General features: G+C 45.6%; 1 protein-coding gene across 1 annotated transcript in view; it reads right to left on the reverse strand.

Annotated features, from left to right (window-relative positions):
* Positions 1–268: 268 nt before the first annotated feature.
* CAMK1D (calcium/calmodulin dependent protein kinase ID) overlaps positions 269–12380 on the reverse strand; it is a 118120-nt gene continuing 106008 nt past the window's right edge. The window contains exons 8-10 of the mRNA XM_083858760.1: positions 11947–12034; positions 11290–11428; positions 269–7974 (exon numbers count right to left, since the gene is read on the reverse strand). Of these exons, the coding sequence (XP_083714886.1) occupies positions 7853–7974; positions 11290–11428; positions 11947–12034 (349 nt within the window). The 3' untranslated portion in view covers positions 269–7852. The remainder of the gene's footprint in view (positions 7975–11289; positions 11429–11946; positions 12035–12380) is intronic.

The raw sequence follows: 12380 nt of genomic DNA on the forward strand, positions 1-12380 counted from the left end.
AGACAGCCATGTCTCCAAATGTTGACATGCAACACCATTTCCATCAACAGCTTTAGGAAAAATCTAAAGGACGAGCTATCCTTTTTATTAATTTCCCTATGGAGTGAACTGGGGAGAAAGAAAATCTTATTACTCTCCTTTGGGACATAAAGGAACATCATTGCATAAAACACAACAGGGCAGTGGAGTGGCCACAGAAATTACTCATTCCCTTTCTGCATGTGGGTGGAGACTCACGCACTCAAAATCATCAGACTTCACATCAGGCTGATTTAATTGGATTTATTGGAGGAAAACAATTAGTCATCCCTTTAAATTGTCATTATGATAGAAATCTCGATATGTATACATGATTGTCAAGGCAAAGAACCACTTGCGATGTAGCCCCATTAACAATTTGCAGAACTGCAAACTCATTACGCAGAGAAAACTTTTGCAATGCCTTAATACATGCATGGAGTAAATACACATTCTCCCTTCTTTTCGGACACAGATGCTGTTATGAACTTGTTATCAATCACAAGACCTGCAATATTAGGCACACTGACATTCCTTGATTAAGATTTAAGCCTTTGTAGAAAACATGCTTGCATTTTCATTAGAAGTCAACTGAGAGATGTTTTGCATTTGGGGATATTTGGGGAGTCACTATTCTGGGCAGTCTAGGCTTTTTCTTTTCCACTGTTTTCTGGCTCAAATAAAATATTTATCTAAAAAAAGGCCTAAACAGGCCGAAATATTGTTTCTCATCTAGAGGTCAATGTACAGCAGGTCACTGGTGTTGTGCTGACCAAAACATGAGTCGCATTAACTGAGCTGCAACCTTCACACTCTTCACTTTGGGGGTCATGCTTGATCTAATAAGACTCAGCTTGTGCGATGCCATGCTGGGCTCAGGGGACACAAGATGAGAGATGGAAAAGCTCAGAGCTGTTCTGAGCAACCCTCTAGGAGCTCCCACCCACCAGGAACCACAGCACATATCCACCTCCTCATGGAGCCTCGCACCAGATGCTGCCTCAGCAGCCTGAACTCAGGCTGGTTTACAACTGTAATTGATGATTTGCTGTGCTGCCATACAGGGATTCAGCAATGGCACAGCCCTGGCTGAGCACCAGCCTTGAAGGGGGGCTCAAGACTTCTTGGTGGTTTTGGCCATCATGGAGAGTAATTTCCAAGGACTATGTGACCAGCATGATGCTTGCTTCCCAGGCCTGTTGCTTTTCATGCCCTTGCCAGGAACACAGAGCAATTTCCCAGTCCTTTCAGATGACTCTGCTTTGAGTGTTGGGAACTTGAGCATCTTCCACACAGCAGCCACTCAGGAACTGGGACCAAAGCCCTGCTGATGCCCACAAGAAATTTGGGCTGGAGCTAATACAAGTACCATGGAGCCATCCTGTACCCTGCCTTGGAAAGACCACCACAGATAAAAATGGGTCAATGACTAAGGGAAGAGAAGGCAAGGACATGGTTTACATGTGGAAGAAGGAAAAGTATCACACCAAACTCTTCCTCAGATAAATGGTATCACTTGGAGGTTCAGGGATTAAATGGTAGTATTTAGGTGGTGATGCTTTGGAAAGGATGGGATAGTTTAACTCAGCTCTCTGCCCTATTTTGTGCAGGCAAAGAATCACAGCATCTTGGTCCCCAAAATGCAGTTCTTACTTCAACAGGTGTGAAAGAACTATCTTGTAGGAAGGGAAAAATACTAAGAATTGAGTAAACCAATCTGAATTTTCAATAGGAAAAACAAACCAAAAGGAAAAAAGAAAAAAAAAAACCAAAAAAAAAAACCAAAGAGACACACCAACATGTTCCTTGGTAGCTCTGAGCATTAGTGACCCAGGGAAGGAATTTTTGATGCAGATCAAATTTGTAAGTGTTGCATTAAAAAAGGGATTCTCACCTCCCCAGCTCCCTGCTTCTACACCTGTGTATGTGACTGCTGCCTAATTTTGAGCTGCTCTGGATGGTGACTCTTCCTGTACATGCTGCAGAGCACTCAACAGAAAGACAACATACATTACCAGGCTTTGCAGTATCTTGTTTACAAAACATCAGCTTTTGCATTTACTTAAACTTAACAATGGATTTCGAGTTACAGATACATTGAGTCGTTTAAAAGCGATACACAGAAGTAATTCCCTCAGAGAGAAGGTTGGGTTGAATGTGCATAAAGAAAAGGCTCGGGAAATACAGAAACAGTGAACAGCAGTTTAATACATGCAGTGCATTATCATGCATTTATTGGACAGTTGATGCCATCATTAGTTCAGCAGTGTTTTTTCACAACGCTTGCGTGCTCACAGGCCCTGATTCCACTCTGGAGTATGGAAAATCTGTAAGAGCCATTTGACTGACCTTGGCATTTATGAAGAGGAGGGGAAAAAAAAGTTTACCTGGACAGATAAGTGGCACTATTTGTGGTGGGGAAGAGGGGTCTTGAAAACCAGAATCCAGGCTAAAGAGCCTCTATCCTCTGCTACAAACACTATTTACACAGCTTTGACTCAACCGTGCAAAGTCAGACCAAAAAACCTGGACCAACTCCTGATCACCCACCCGAGGGATCTGTGAGCCCTGGGGCCACAATGTGCACGTGCACACACAAACACACACGTGTGTCACAGAGACCAGAGCACCCTGCAGACAGGGTGGGAAGGCAGGACCCAGCTGCAGGGATGTGAGGGAAAACAAAAGCAATAGGGTAAAAGTTGCTGCTGGGCATGAAATATGGGATGACTGGTTCAGCAGGGGAAACAAGAGTTCATGCAGTGTTTGTGAGCAGGTTGCTGTTCCCTCACTCAGCCATTGCTGACAGTGATTTGCCAAGTAATCCTCCACTCTTGGTCTTGGTGCTGTTTTCCTTGGACACCATAGTCTCCGTGTGTGTTTCTGCTTTTTGCTTGAATGAGTGTTGGAGTTTCTGGTGCAAATAAGCACAAATAAGGAAGGCAAAACTCCCTTCCCATTAATAATTTCTGGGATGTGTTCAGGCCCCAGTTCAGATAGGTAAATATGCATAGGAGCAAGAACAGGAATAATTGCATCAAATGAGAATTTCCATATGCTGAATGGAAGTTACTTTTGTACCTTAGGGCTCAGCCTAGAAACTGTTATTTTGCCAGTAGATGAATCCCCTGGTTCATTGGAAAGAGCAGAAGGAACAGGCTACAAGCCTGCATGATTTTGCTGGCAAAGTCAATCTGGTGTTTCTATCTGGTGCTCATTCAGTGCTGCTCAGGGCTGGAGCTGTTATCACAGGAGGAAGTAATAGCACAGGTTTCCCTAGAGCTGATCTTGTTAATGCCAAGTTCACATCAAAGGGCAATATCCTCTCTGCTTGCCAATGGCTGAAAGCTATCTGGCTTTCTCTGGCAGTTTGCTTCCCTAAAAATAGGAAGGGGACAGCCTTGGGGCCAGGTGCAACTACATTCATGGGTACCCTGGAGGCCCATGTTCTGGTTTGCAGAGGATTTGGGGAGAAAAGCCTGAGATCAGGGGTTATGCTGGCCCTGGGACAGAAAAATTCTTAGGACTAGACCTGAATTTCATCAGGACTAGGCAGGGACCCAAAATAACTGGTAATAAAAAAATACTATCAGTGGCCATGGAGGTATGCAGGACACATGCACAGCAGAAACCCCTATCCAATGTCTACATTAGTAGAACTACATGGAGATGTATACCAGTGGGATCACACCCCTTTTTATGGTTTGATTCATGTCAGGTATGAACCAAATTTCTCAGTTTTATTTCGGCACCACAACCATAACAGACACACAAGGCATAGGTAAAATCCTACCTTTTTTTTTCTTTTTTTTTTTTTTTTTTTTTTTTGTACACACTACTCTAATGGCACCTGTACAACAGCAACCAGGACAGAAGAGACAGCAGCAGCAGAGTGACACAGTCTCAGGAAAGCAACACTGCCAGGTTTTCCCCACACTCCTACTTCCCCATTAGCCATGTTGCAGGGCCAATATCCATTTCGTGCTGCAGAAGGGGTGATCCAGCAGAGAGTTAGGATGCACTGGGAATGAAGTCACATGCAAAATCATCAGCAGAAGCCCTTGCCACTGCAATACTGAGTTTCAGCTCGCAGAGTTCATGGGCAGCCTGTCCTCACAACTTCTTCTGCAGGCTAAGGGGCCAGCTGGAGCTTTTCTGGATTTTTTTGTTTTGTTTTCCCAGCAAGACCACTGCTGTTGGCATCAGAGATGGCCTCTGTGACTCTGGAGGTAAAAATCAACAATCAAAGCTGCAAGCAAAGAAAAAGAAGGGGAAGGAGCTGAGGAAAACAAGTTATAAAGGAAAAACACATTGGTACCAGTAAAGTAAAGCAGAAAAGGGTAACAAACAGAGTCCAGGCTGAAGTCCTCATGCAAGCAGCAAATCACAGACTGTTTAGTAGGACAGTTCATTGGAAAAGAGCCCAGAATGATTTTTCTACCTAGTCCTTCATGGCAAGGCAGCTGGGATTTGTTTTGAAGATTCTACTGTGGGGCTATTTGGCCATTTACCCCATGTCCACATTATTTACTCTTTATTACCTTTGCATTTTCCTGTGAGAGTGGCTGAGCAGATGAGGCTGGGGCAGGGGAAGGACATGCAAAAGCACTGGAGCATCCCTGGCAAGCAAGGCTGGAATGTTTGCCCGAACAGGCTGTGCTGCCAAGGGGCAAATGTCTCCAGCTCTCCCCCATAGATCTGGCCTGGGTGCTGCCAAGTCACCTCTGTTAACAGATGTACCCAGATGTAAAATGAAAAGTTTTAACCAAGTGATGCTTCAGGAGAGACCTCTAAGCATTTGGTGAGTCTTGGTCAGGTCTCCAGCTGTGTTTCGCTGATACCAAATAAAAGCTCCCCACCACCAAAACTGTAGCAGAAAGAAACAATTTTGCTCTTAAGTGCTTCTGTTTCTTATCTTATAATCCCAGCAGTTGATAGCAAGCCAAAGAGAATGATGATAAATTACACAACCAAGGCAGAATATTACTTGCAGTAACAAAACCAAATCACACTAATTCCAGCAATGGAAGGAAAGAATACCCTTCCCAACAAAAAAAAACCACAGAAAGCACCCAGCAAGGAAGGGCAGCCAGCACATGGGAACCCCCCATCTGCAGGACAGCATGTCAGCCTTTGCTCCTGTCACTGCTCTTTGTTCTGGAGATGAAAATCCATTTGCTTTTCTTTTTTCTGCAAGATTCATTTGGATGCTGCATTTTGATCAGTGGCCACAGCAACTGCTGAGGTCAAGTTCAAACCAGACCTCAGGTTTCAGAAGAGGAGGTGCAGAGGGAACACTTGAGCCCTAACCTTTAAAACTGCTCTACAGAGACAAAATTATTCCCTAACTAAATCCTGCTTTTGCTTGCACGTGTGTAAATGTGGGGAACTCCACTGACGCCAATCTGGGAGAGTGTCTATTTACAACCTGCAACTGGAGCAGAATAGGGCCAACTGTGCTTATGAAATCATAGGGGTGCAAAATCCCTTCAATGTCTTGGAATCTCTCCAAACTAAAACTTCCTTACCCAGGCTGGTAAAATAAACTGGTCTTAGACTGAGTTTAAATTGTGTTCTACTCATGTTTTGATGCTTTTGCATCAAGACATAAAGAGCTCAGATGTAAATGCTGATAAAAAGTGTATGGTGGCAATGGCCAGGGTATGGGGACAGGATTGTGATTTGCAGCAAGGAGATCCCCTGCCCTTCAGTCTGCCAAATCTTGGTCAGAAGTCCTCACTGTGGAAATTATATGGAGTTTTGCTGTAAGCCCCCAACAGTTCAGTATCTGCTATACTTCCTAAAATAGGAAGTTGAAGCCTTTTCTGTGTGAGCATCCATGGCAGCTGAGCACAGTGGGGTGCACATCACTCAGATGTGCCACAGCCCTCTGAAAACAGGGAACAACTTAACACAGAGGAAACTAGAGACCTGGTGCAACAGCCGTAAGTGCCACCAAAAGAGTGGCTATTTCAAACAGAGTCAGTGCTCACTGCTACCTGCTTTTCCTTTTTTTTTTTCTCCCAAAGGTTTTTGTAGTATGATGGATGAAATCCTGGCTCTGCTGTGTGAAGCCAACCAACTAAAGCTGGAGCGGGATATAGAAGTCTCAATGAAAAATACCTGTCTTATGGCTTTTCCCAGCACAGGCACTATTGCCTGATACATTGAGTTCTGTCTGTGACTGGCTCTCACAATTTCTTGTGCAGGAAAGTGAGGCAAGTGTGACAACAGAGCATGCTGCAGGGAATTGTGCCTCTGGCAGGGATGGATGTGTCTGGGATGTGAGGGGCTCAGAGTGCCCAGTGAAGGGCATCTGCCTCTGCCACCTGCCTCCTCTCTCACCTCCTCAAAGCAAAATCAGATGGGAATTTCATCGAGGTAACCTGGAGGGAGCTCTTCAGCAAATTGGGCAAATTTGCTCTCTTTTCTCCTTCAAGCTGCTTTAATGCACAGCAGCACAGCAGTTGTGGTGGCTGTTCCTGAATGATGCACCAGCACAAAGAACCTGGGAAGTGCATGCATTCAGTAATTAAAAAATGGGTAAATTGGGCTTGCTCTGGTGTATGAGGTTCTGGGGGGAAGGGAGAGGCAGTGCCACCACTGCCCCAGCTGTGCCTGTGCCTTTCAGCAAGGTCCTGCTTTCCCAGCTCAGCACTCCTCAACTTTCATGGGGGAGCTCAGCCTGATTGTGATGGAGCTACACGACACCAGATCCTGCACTTTGCACCCAAGAACCTGCCAGTGCTTTACAGGGGACTTTAAGCACCACCCCTCTCCTCCTCCCACTTTTGGCTCCCCTGGGAGGTGCTGAGCATCAGCAATGCCAGGCAAACCCTCAAGGAGCTGTAGATGCTCAGAATCTCTCTCATGATGCCCTTGGGCTGGATGCACCCCATGCCAGAGGCCACACTGCAGGGAGGAATTAAATGTCTTGCTTGAAGGCAGCACAGCAAATCAGTGGCAGAGGATGATGATTCCCACCCCTGTATCTTCCTTTTCTTTCTCTCTGCTCACAGCACACAGCAACTCAGAGGAGATGGGATAGGCAGGATGAGACCACTCTGTCATCTCCCTTGCAGAGCTCCGGTCAGCTCCTGCCTGACTCCGTGTACCTGCTGCTCCTCTGAAACAAGGGTGCTGATCCCCAGACAGGAATGAGGCCAAGATGAGCTGACTCCCAGCTGGTGGCAATTTAATTCTCTCCATGGCTTTCAAGGAGGAGGATGGGGGGAAAGCAGCAGTTTCTTAATCTGAGCAGTAACAGCTCTGCTAAAGCCAGACAGACTTGCAGTCCAATTTGAGGAGCAAGAAATGGCATGCCATTGAAATCCTCCCATGTTGCAAAGTTAATGCCAATTCCTACCTACAGAAATAGCCTATCCCCCAGCAAACTGGAAGAGGGACATTACTTGAAGAAATATTTAAAAGAAAAAAAATGCTCAGAAAAGTATTTCTATTTAAATAATCCAGTTGAGATGTTTGTAGTTAATGGAAAAAAAATAGAACATATCCTGTTACCTACACTGAGAAAAGAGTAAATCACTGGGGGAAAGAATGAGTGTTCATTAGTCAGAACATCGCTAGACTCACATACATATATATATTTATATATATATATATATGTATATATATATGTACAGCACCAGAGACTGTTAGATTCCGTTCCTCCTGGAGTCATTGCAGTTCATGATAAATGAAACATTTCAGAATCGCAGTATAAAATATGGCCATAAAAAAATTCTTCTTTCTTCTAGTCCTTCGGCGAGCAGGGTGTGACGGCCCGAGGCCGCCCGCCAGCCCCGTCTCCTGCCCGCTCCTGCCGCCCCGGCGCTCACTTGCTCCCCGTGTGCACTGTGGTCACCGTGGTGGCTCTGGGTCTCCGGTCCCCTCCTACCGCAGAAACGCCTGAAGAAGCAGATGAAACAAAACTACAGAGAGTGGATGGAGACATACCTAAAAGGAAAGCCAGAAAGACAGTTAGAAATGTTATTTTTGGTGGTGGGAACTTGGGCAAAGAGGAGTTGGTTGCGTAGTGCACTACAGAGCGGAGAGGATTAGAGCTGGAGAAGGGGATGCTGCTCTTCCTGCAATGGTGGGTTGGCTGCAGTGGTGGGTTGGCTGGGTACCTCCACAGGGCATCTTCTGCCCACGGTCTTTCACCTACTGCCACCAGCAGAAGTGCACACATTTCACAGGGACTCGAGGTCTGGTTTCAGTGTGGGTTCAGCCAGACTGATGCAGCAGTTCCAGGGCTGAAGACAAAGAGTTGTGGTATTCGAAAATCCCTCCAGCATTGTACTTGCTCAGAATAATTTCCTCTTGGGCTTTTTAAAAGATGATAAAATGTCTCATCATGACCATCTAACTAAATGAAGAGACTGTGCAGCTGAGCATCCCTGGAAGCTGCTGATAAAGAAGTACAGTGGGTCAGATTCGTTGCTGAATTCCAGTAAATCTAGAGGGAATGTAATTTTGTGTGACTTGGACATCACTCTAGCGACAGCTCACATTGCTCCAGGCTTTGCTGGGATGTCTTCCAGCTGAGACGTAGGTTGATGTGAGGTTGAGTATCTCTTGAATACCAGTATTCTGGTGCAGCAAAAGCTGTTAGGTGGGGAGCTGGCGTGGTCACCTTGCTCTGACAAGATGCAGGCTCAGAGTGATTAGAAATACAGTTCATTTTTCCAGGCTGGTGAATAAAGAATGGATGAAGCCTATATTAATATATTCTCAGATTGAAGTTTGACGTGGCCCTTTGACTCTTCAGGATCTTTTTGATTCTTGCTAGGACTTTTAACTACTTTTCCATGCTTCAAGGAGGCATTTCAATCTCAGGGATGACTATGCTGTACCTATATTTGGACACATTCCATTTCCCATTGACATTTGACAACTTGGCATCACACTGCCATTTATCTATTACCTTAAAAATACAGAGCTCTAGGACTTATAAATAATCTAGGCAGTCTAATCATGACTAAATTGAATAAACCAGCCATGGATTGAGAATCAGGCCAATACACTTGAGATATCCTGCCTGATTCCCTTAGGAATCCCTTCCTGTTTCCTGACAGGTAGCATAATCCAGCCTAATGCCTGATCTCTGCTCTGCCCTATTACAGAGGTCTTGGCTGCAGCCTGACACAACCTACTGTCAGCAAAGGCTGTACTTAATTGTCTTCAGTGATGTGAAATTGCTGCATTTGAAACTATTTGGAGAGTTCATGAAGTGTCTATTAATAGCATCAGGCAGCATTCTATTGTGTGATGGTGGCACAGCTGGACCATGTAACTTGCTCCGTGGGATCTTTCTTGTGTAAGAAATCTGTACCCACAGAAAACCACTGAGAAATAAAGAGGTAAGACAGAGACCTCAGAGATTTCTTTTTCCTATCAGGAGGCATTGGTTGGAATGTATTGGATATGTCAGCTCCCTCCTAACTCTTTGTATTTGCTGTTGGCTCTCCTGATTGGTTCTCTGGGGCTCCAGCATCTCCTAACTCTTTAAATTATTTCATTGAGGAAGGAAAGCTCTTCTGCATTGTCTGCCAACCTGGAGTTAACCTGGGATGCTTGGAAATCTTCCAGTATTTTTCTGCCTCATATTTCTGGCATCTAAAAACTCATCCTATCTTAACACATCTGGTGTAATCCTTCATGTCCTGGTTGACTTCACCACTGCAAGATATGGTTGGATTCTGCACAGGGACCTGCTGGTTCTGTAGTGGTTAAACAGATTTCCTTCTCTTCCCACCCTTCCACATGTTTTAACACTTTTCAGACTACTAATTGCCATTAATTAATACCATTTGAGATTAATCAAATGGATGGAGATTAATCACCCACCAGTTGAACTGCATTAATCACCCACCAGTTTAGCAGCAAAGCATTAATCAGATGCTCTAGACCTGACTGAGGTCCAGCCTTCCCATACTGCAACAGGAATCAAAATCAAGGGATGTTTCTCCCACACAGAGGGTTTTCTACATTGCTGCATGGCCAGTGCATGGTTGGAAGTGTTTTGAGGCTGGTCAGCATCACTCCTTTGCAGGTGCCAGGTGTGTGCAAGGAGCACAGTGATTTTTTCTGGCAGCAGCTCTAGGATTTGGCACTGGGCATCACAAACTGGACACCAGGTATGATCCCCACCAAGCCCAGTATGCAGAGAGAAGGGGCTCTCCCCTGGCTCAGCACAGCACAGGTTGAAAAGGTATCTCACAGAGGACCCAGAAGGCAGAACCCACCCCAGCTGTGGGGGAAACAGTGCCCATGGCAGCAAGAGCAAACAGCTCCCACACAGAGACATGGGGACTGTGGCTGGTGGCATGTCCCCATCAAGGAGCAGCGGGTGGCAAGCAGGGGTGGCAGAAGCAGAGAGCAGCATTATCCAAAATCTATCCTGAGTAACAGGTGCTTTCAGCTCCAGGTACTGTCTAGAAATGACTACTACCTCCAGCAAGGTATAGTCAAGAAATGACTGCTTCAGTCCACAGCAAAGTGTCTCTTTTTAGTGCTGCACTTTAAAGTAACTCCCCTCAACTGTAACTCATCCCTCCATTTCATTACACAAAATATCTACAGACAGACAGAAGAGAATAAAAGAAATGCTCAGAAGCCAGAGAATAAACAGGCTTCATTGCAAAGGATGCATTTCTGTCTTCCAAATAATCCCTTTGCTGCCATGTCCCCTTCTCTGGCATTCAGAAAAAATATATATCCCAAACATCTGAGTCCAGTGGGCAGCTTGCAATTATCAATTACAGCACAAAACAAACATAGAAGTGGTGCACAGAGTCTGAATCCTGCTCAGACAAATGAACCTCTTCGTGCAGGAGCTTAACTTGGCCCAGGGAAGAGAGAAGCTGGGCCTGATTGGCAGGATCAGTCTTCTCCATGGAAATAGAAAGTTTGAGTAAACTTTTTCAAATTTCAACCAAATACAACACTTTGTTGCTGTGGGGGGTCTGGGTCTTTTTCCCAAGCAAAAGCCCTTTTCCTCCACAGGAAACTGTGATTTTCTCTCAAAACTCACCAACCTAAAACCTCTTTTTTTTTTCTTTTTTTTTTCTTTTAGTGCACAGACATTTCCAATCCAAACACTATTTTTCTGGCCAGCCAAAAAAATGACAGACCACTTCAAATCCTCACGCTTGCACAAAGCCAAACCTATGGGCAGCAAGGACTGCAGCCTGGGGCTCAGGGGAAGACAGGGATCCCGCGGGTTTGCCGGATTTGCCGGGAGCTTTCCTGGGATGTCGGGCTACTCACAATCTTTCCGTGTGGCTGAGTCGGGGAGCGGCGTGGCGAGGCTGAGGGTGCTGGACACGCTGGCGCTGGCGCTGTCCAGGCTGCTGCCCAGGTGTAGCCGCCGCATGTGCCGCACCACCGCCGTGGCATTGAACGCTTGCTGGAGGAAAATAGTGAGAGGGAAATAGAGGATGAGAAAAAAGTGGAGGTGGAGTGGTTATTTGTGCTCCTCTCCCTCAGCTGCTCAGCGTGTAAGAAGGGAGTAAGCCTGTTGGCTTTCAAATTTTTCCCAAATTGTAAAGTAGAAAGTGTTTTATCAAACTTCTGTTCTCCTAGTGTGCTCAGCTGGGATGCAACAGGCTACAAGAAAGTCGTATTTGACAAATCCATCCCTGCCCCAACACAGATCTCTTAGTGTGTCTGCGTGGTGCTGACCCCACTCCATCAAAAACCATGGGTGCTTTAGCTAAGAGCAGCCCTATCCCCATTACTCACACTCATTACATTTAGTACTTTGCAAACACCACCCTGTATAAAAGGCCCTGCAAGGTCATGTAACCTAAGACTGGACCAACCATTTTGACCCCAATTTTGGGCCCCAAAAGCACTACCTTGCCACAGGGGTGGCTGTATGGCAGAGCTGTGTATTACTGCCACCCCCCAGGACAAGTCACTTACTCTCCATTTGCTTTTTGCAAAGTTCTTCCGGATCTGAGCGCTGACCGACTCGTGGATGTTTTTGTTAAGTGCTGTATCTCCAGCGATCCTGAAAAGGACACAACAGGCACATTTAAAGAGATCTTTTCCTCCCCTTGAATACTCTTACTTTTTCCCCTCAGCAGAGAGGCTGCTCCCAGGTGTGGCAGCACCTGCAGTGACAATGATTTCATTCACAGACGGGCTCAGACTTCCCATGGCTGTCTCTGCTGGCAGCAGTGGTGGAAAATCTGGGGCAATAAAAGCCAGTGTAGATAAGGCTTGTAGGTCTGGCAGCTACAAAGAGGTACAGGCTGATTTTGTTGGTGCACGGCTGCTTTCCATCACCATTACAGCCACAGATGAAAACATTCTACCTTTTTGTTTTTTCTTTACATCCAAAGACTTAACATCAA

Source organism: Zosterops lateralis, assembly GCF_965231275.1.
Source record: "Zosterops lateralis genome assembly, chromosome: 4".
NCBI lineage: Eukaryota > Metazoa > Chordata > Aves > Passeriformes > Zosteropidae > Zosterops > Zosterops lateralis.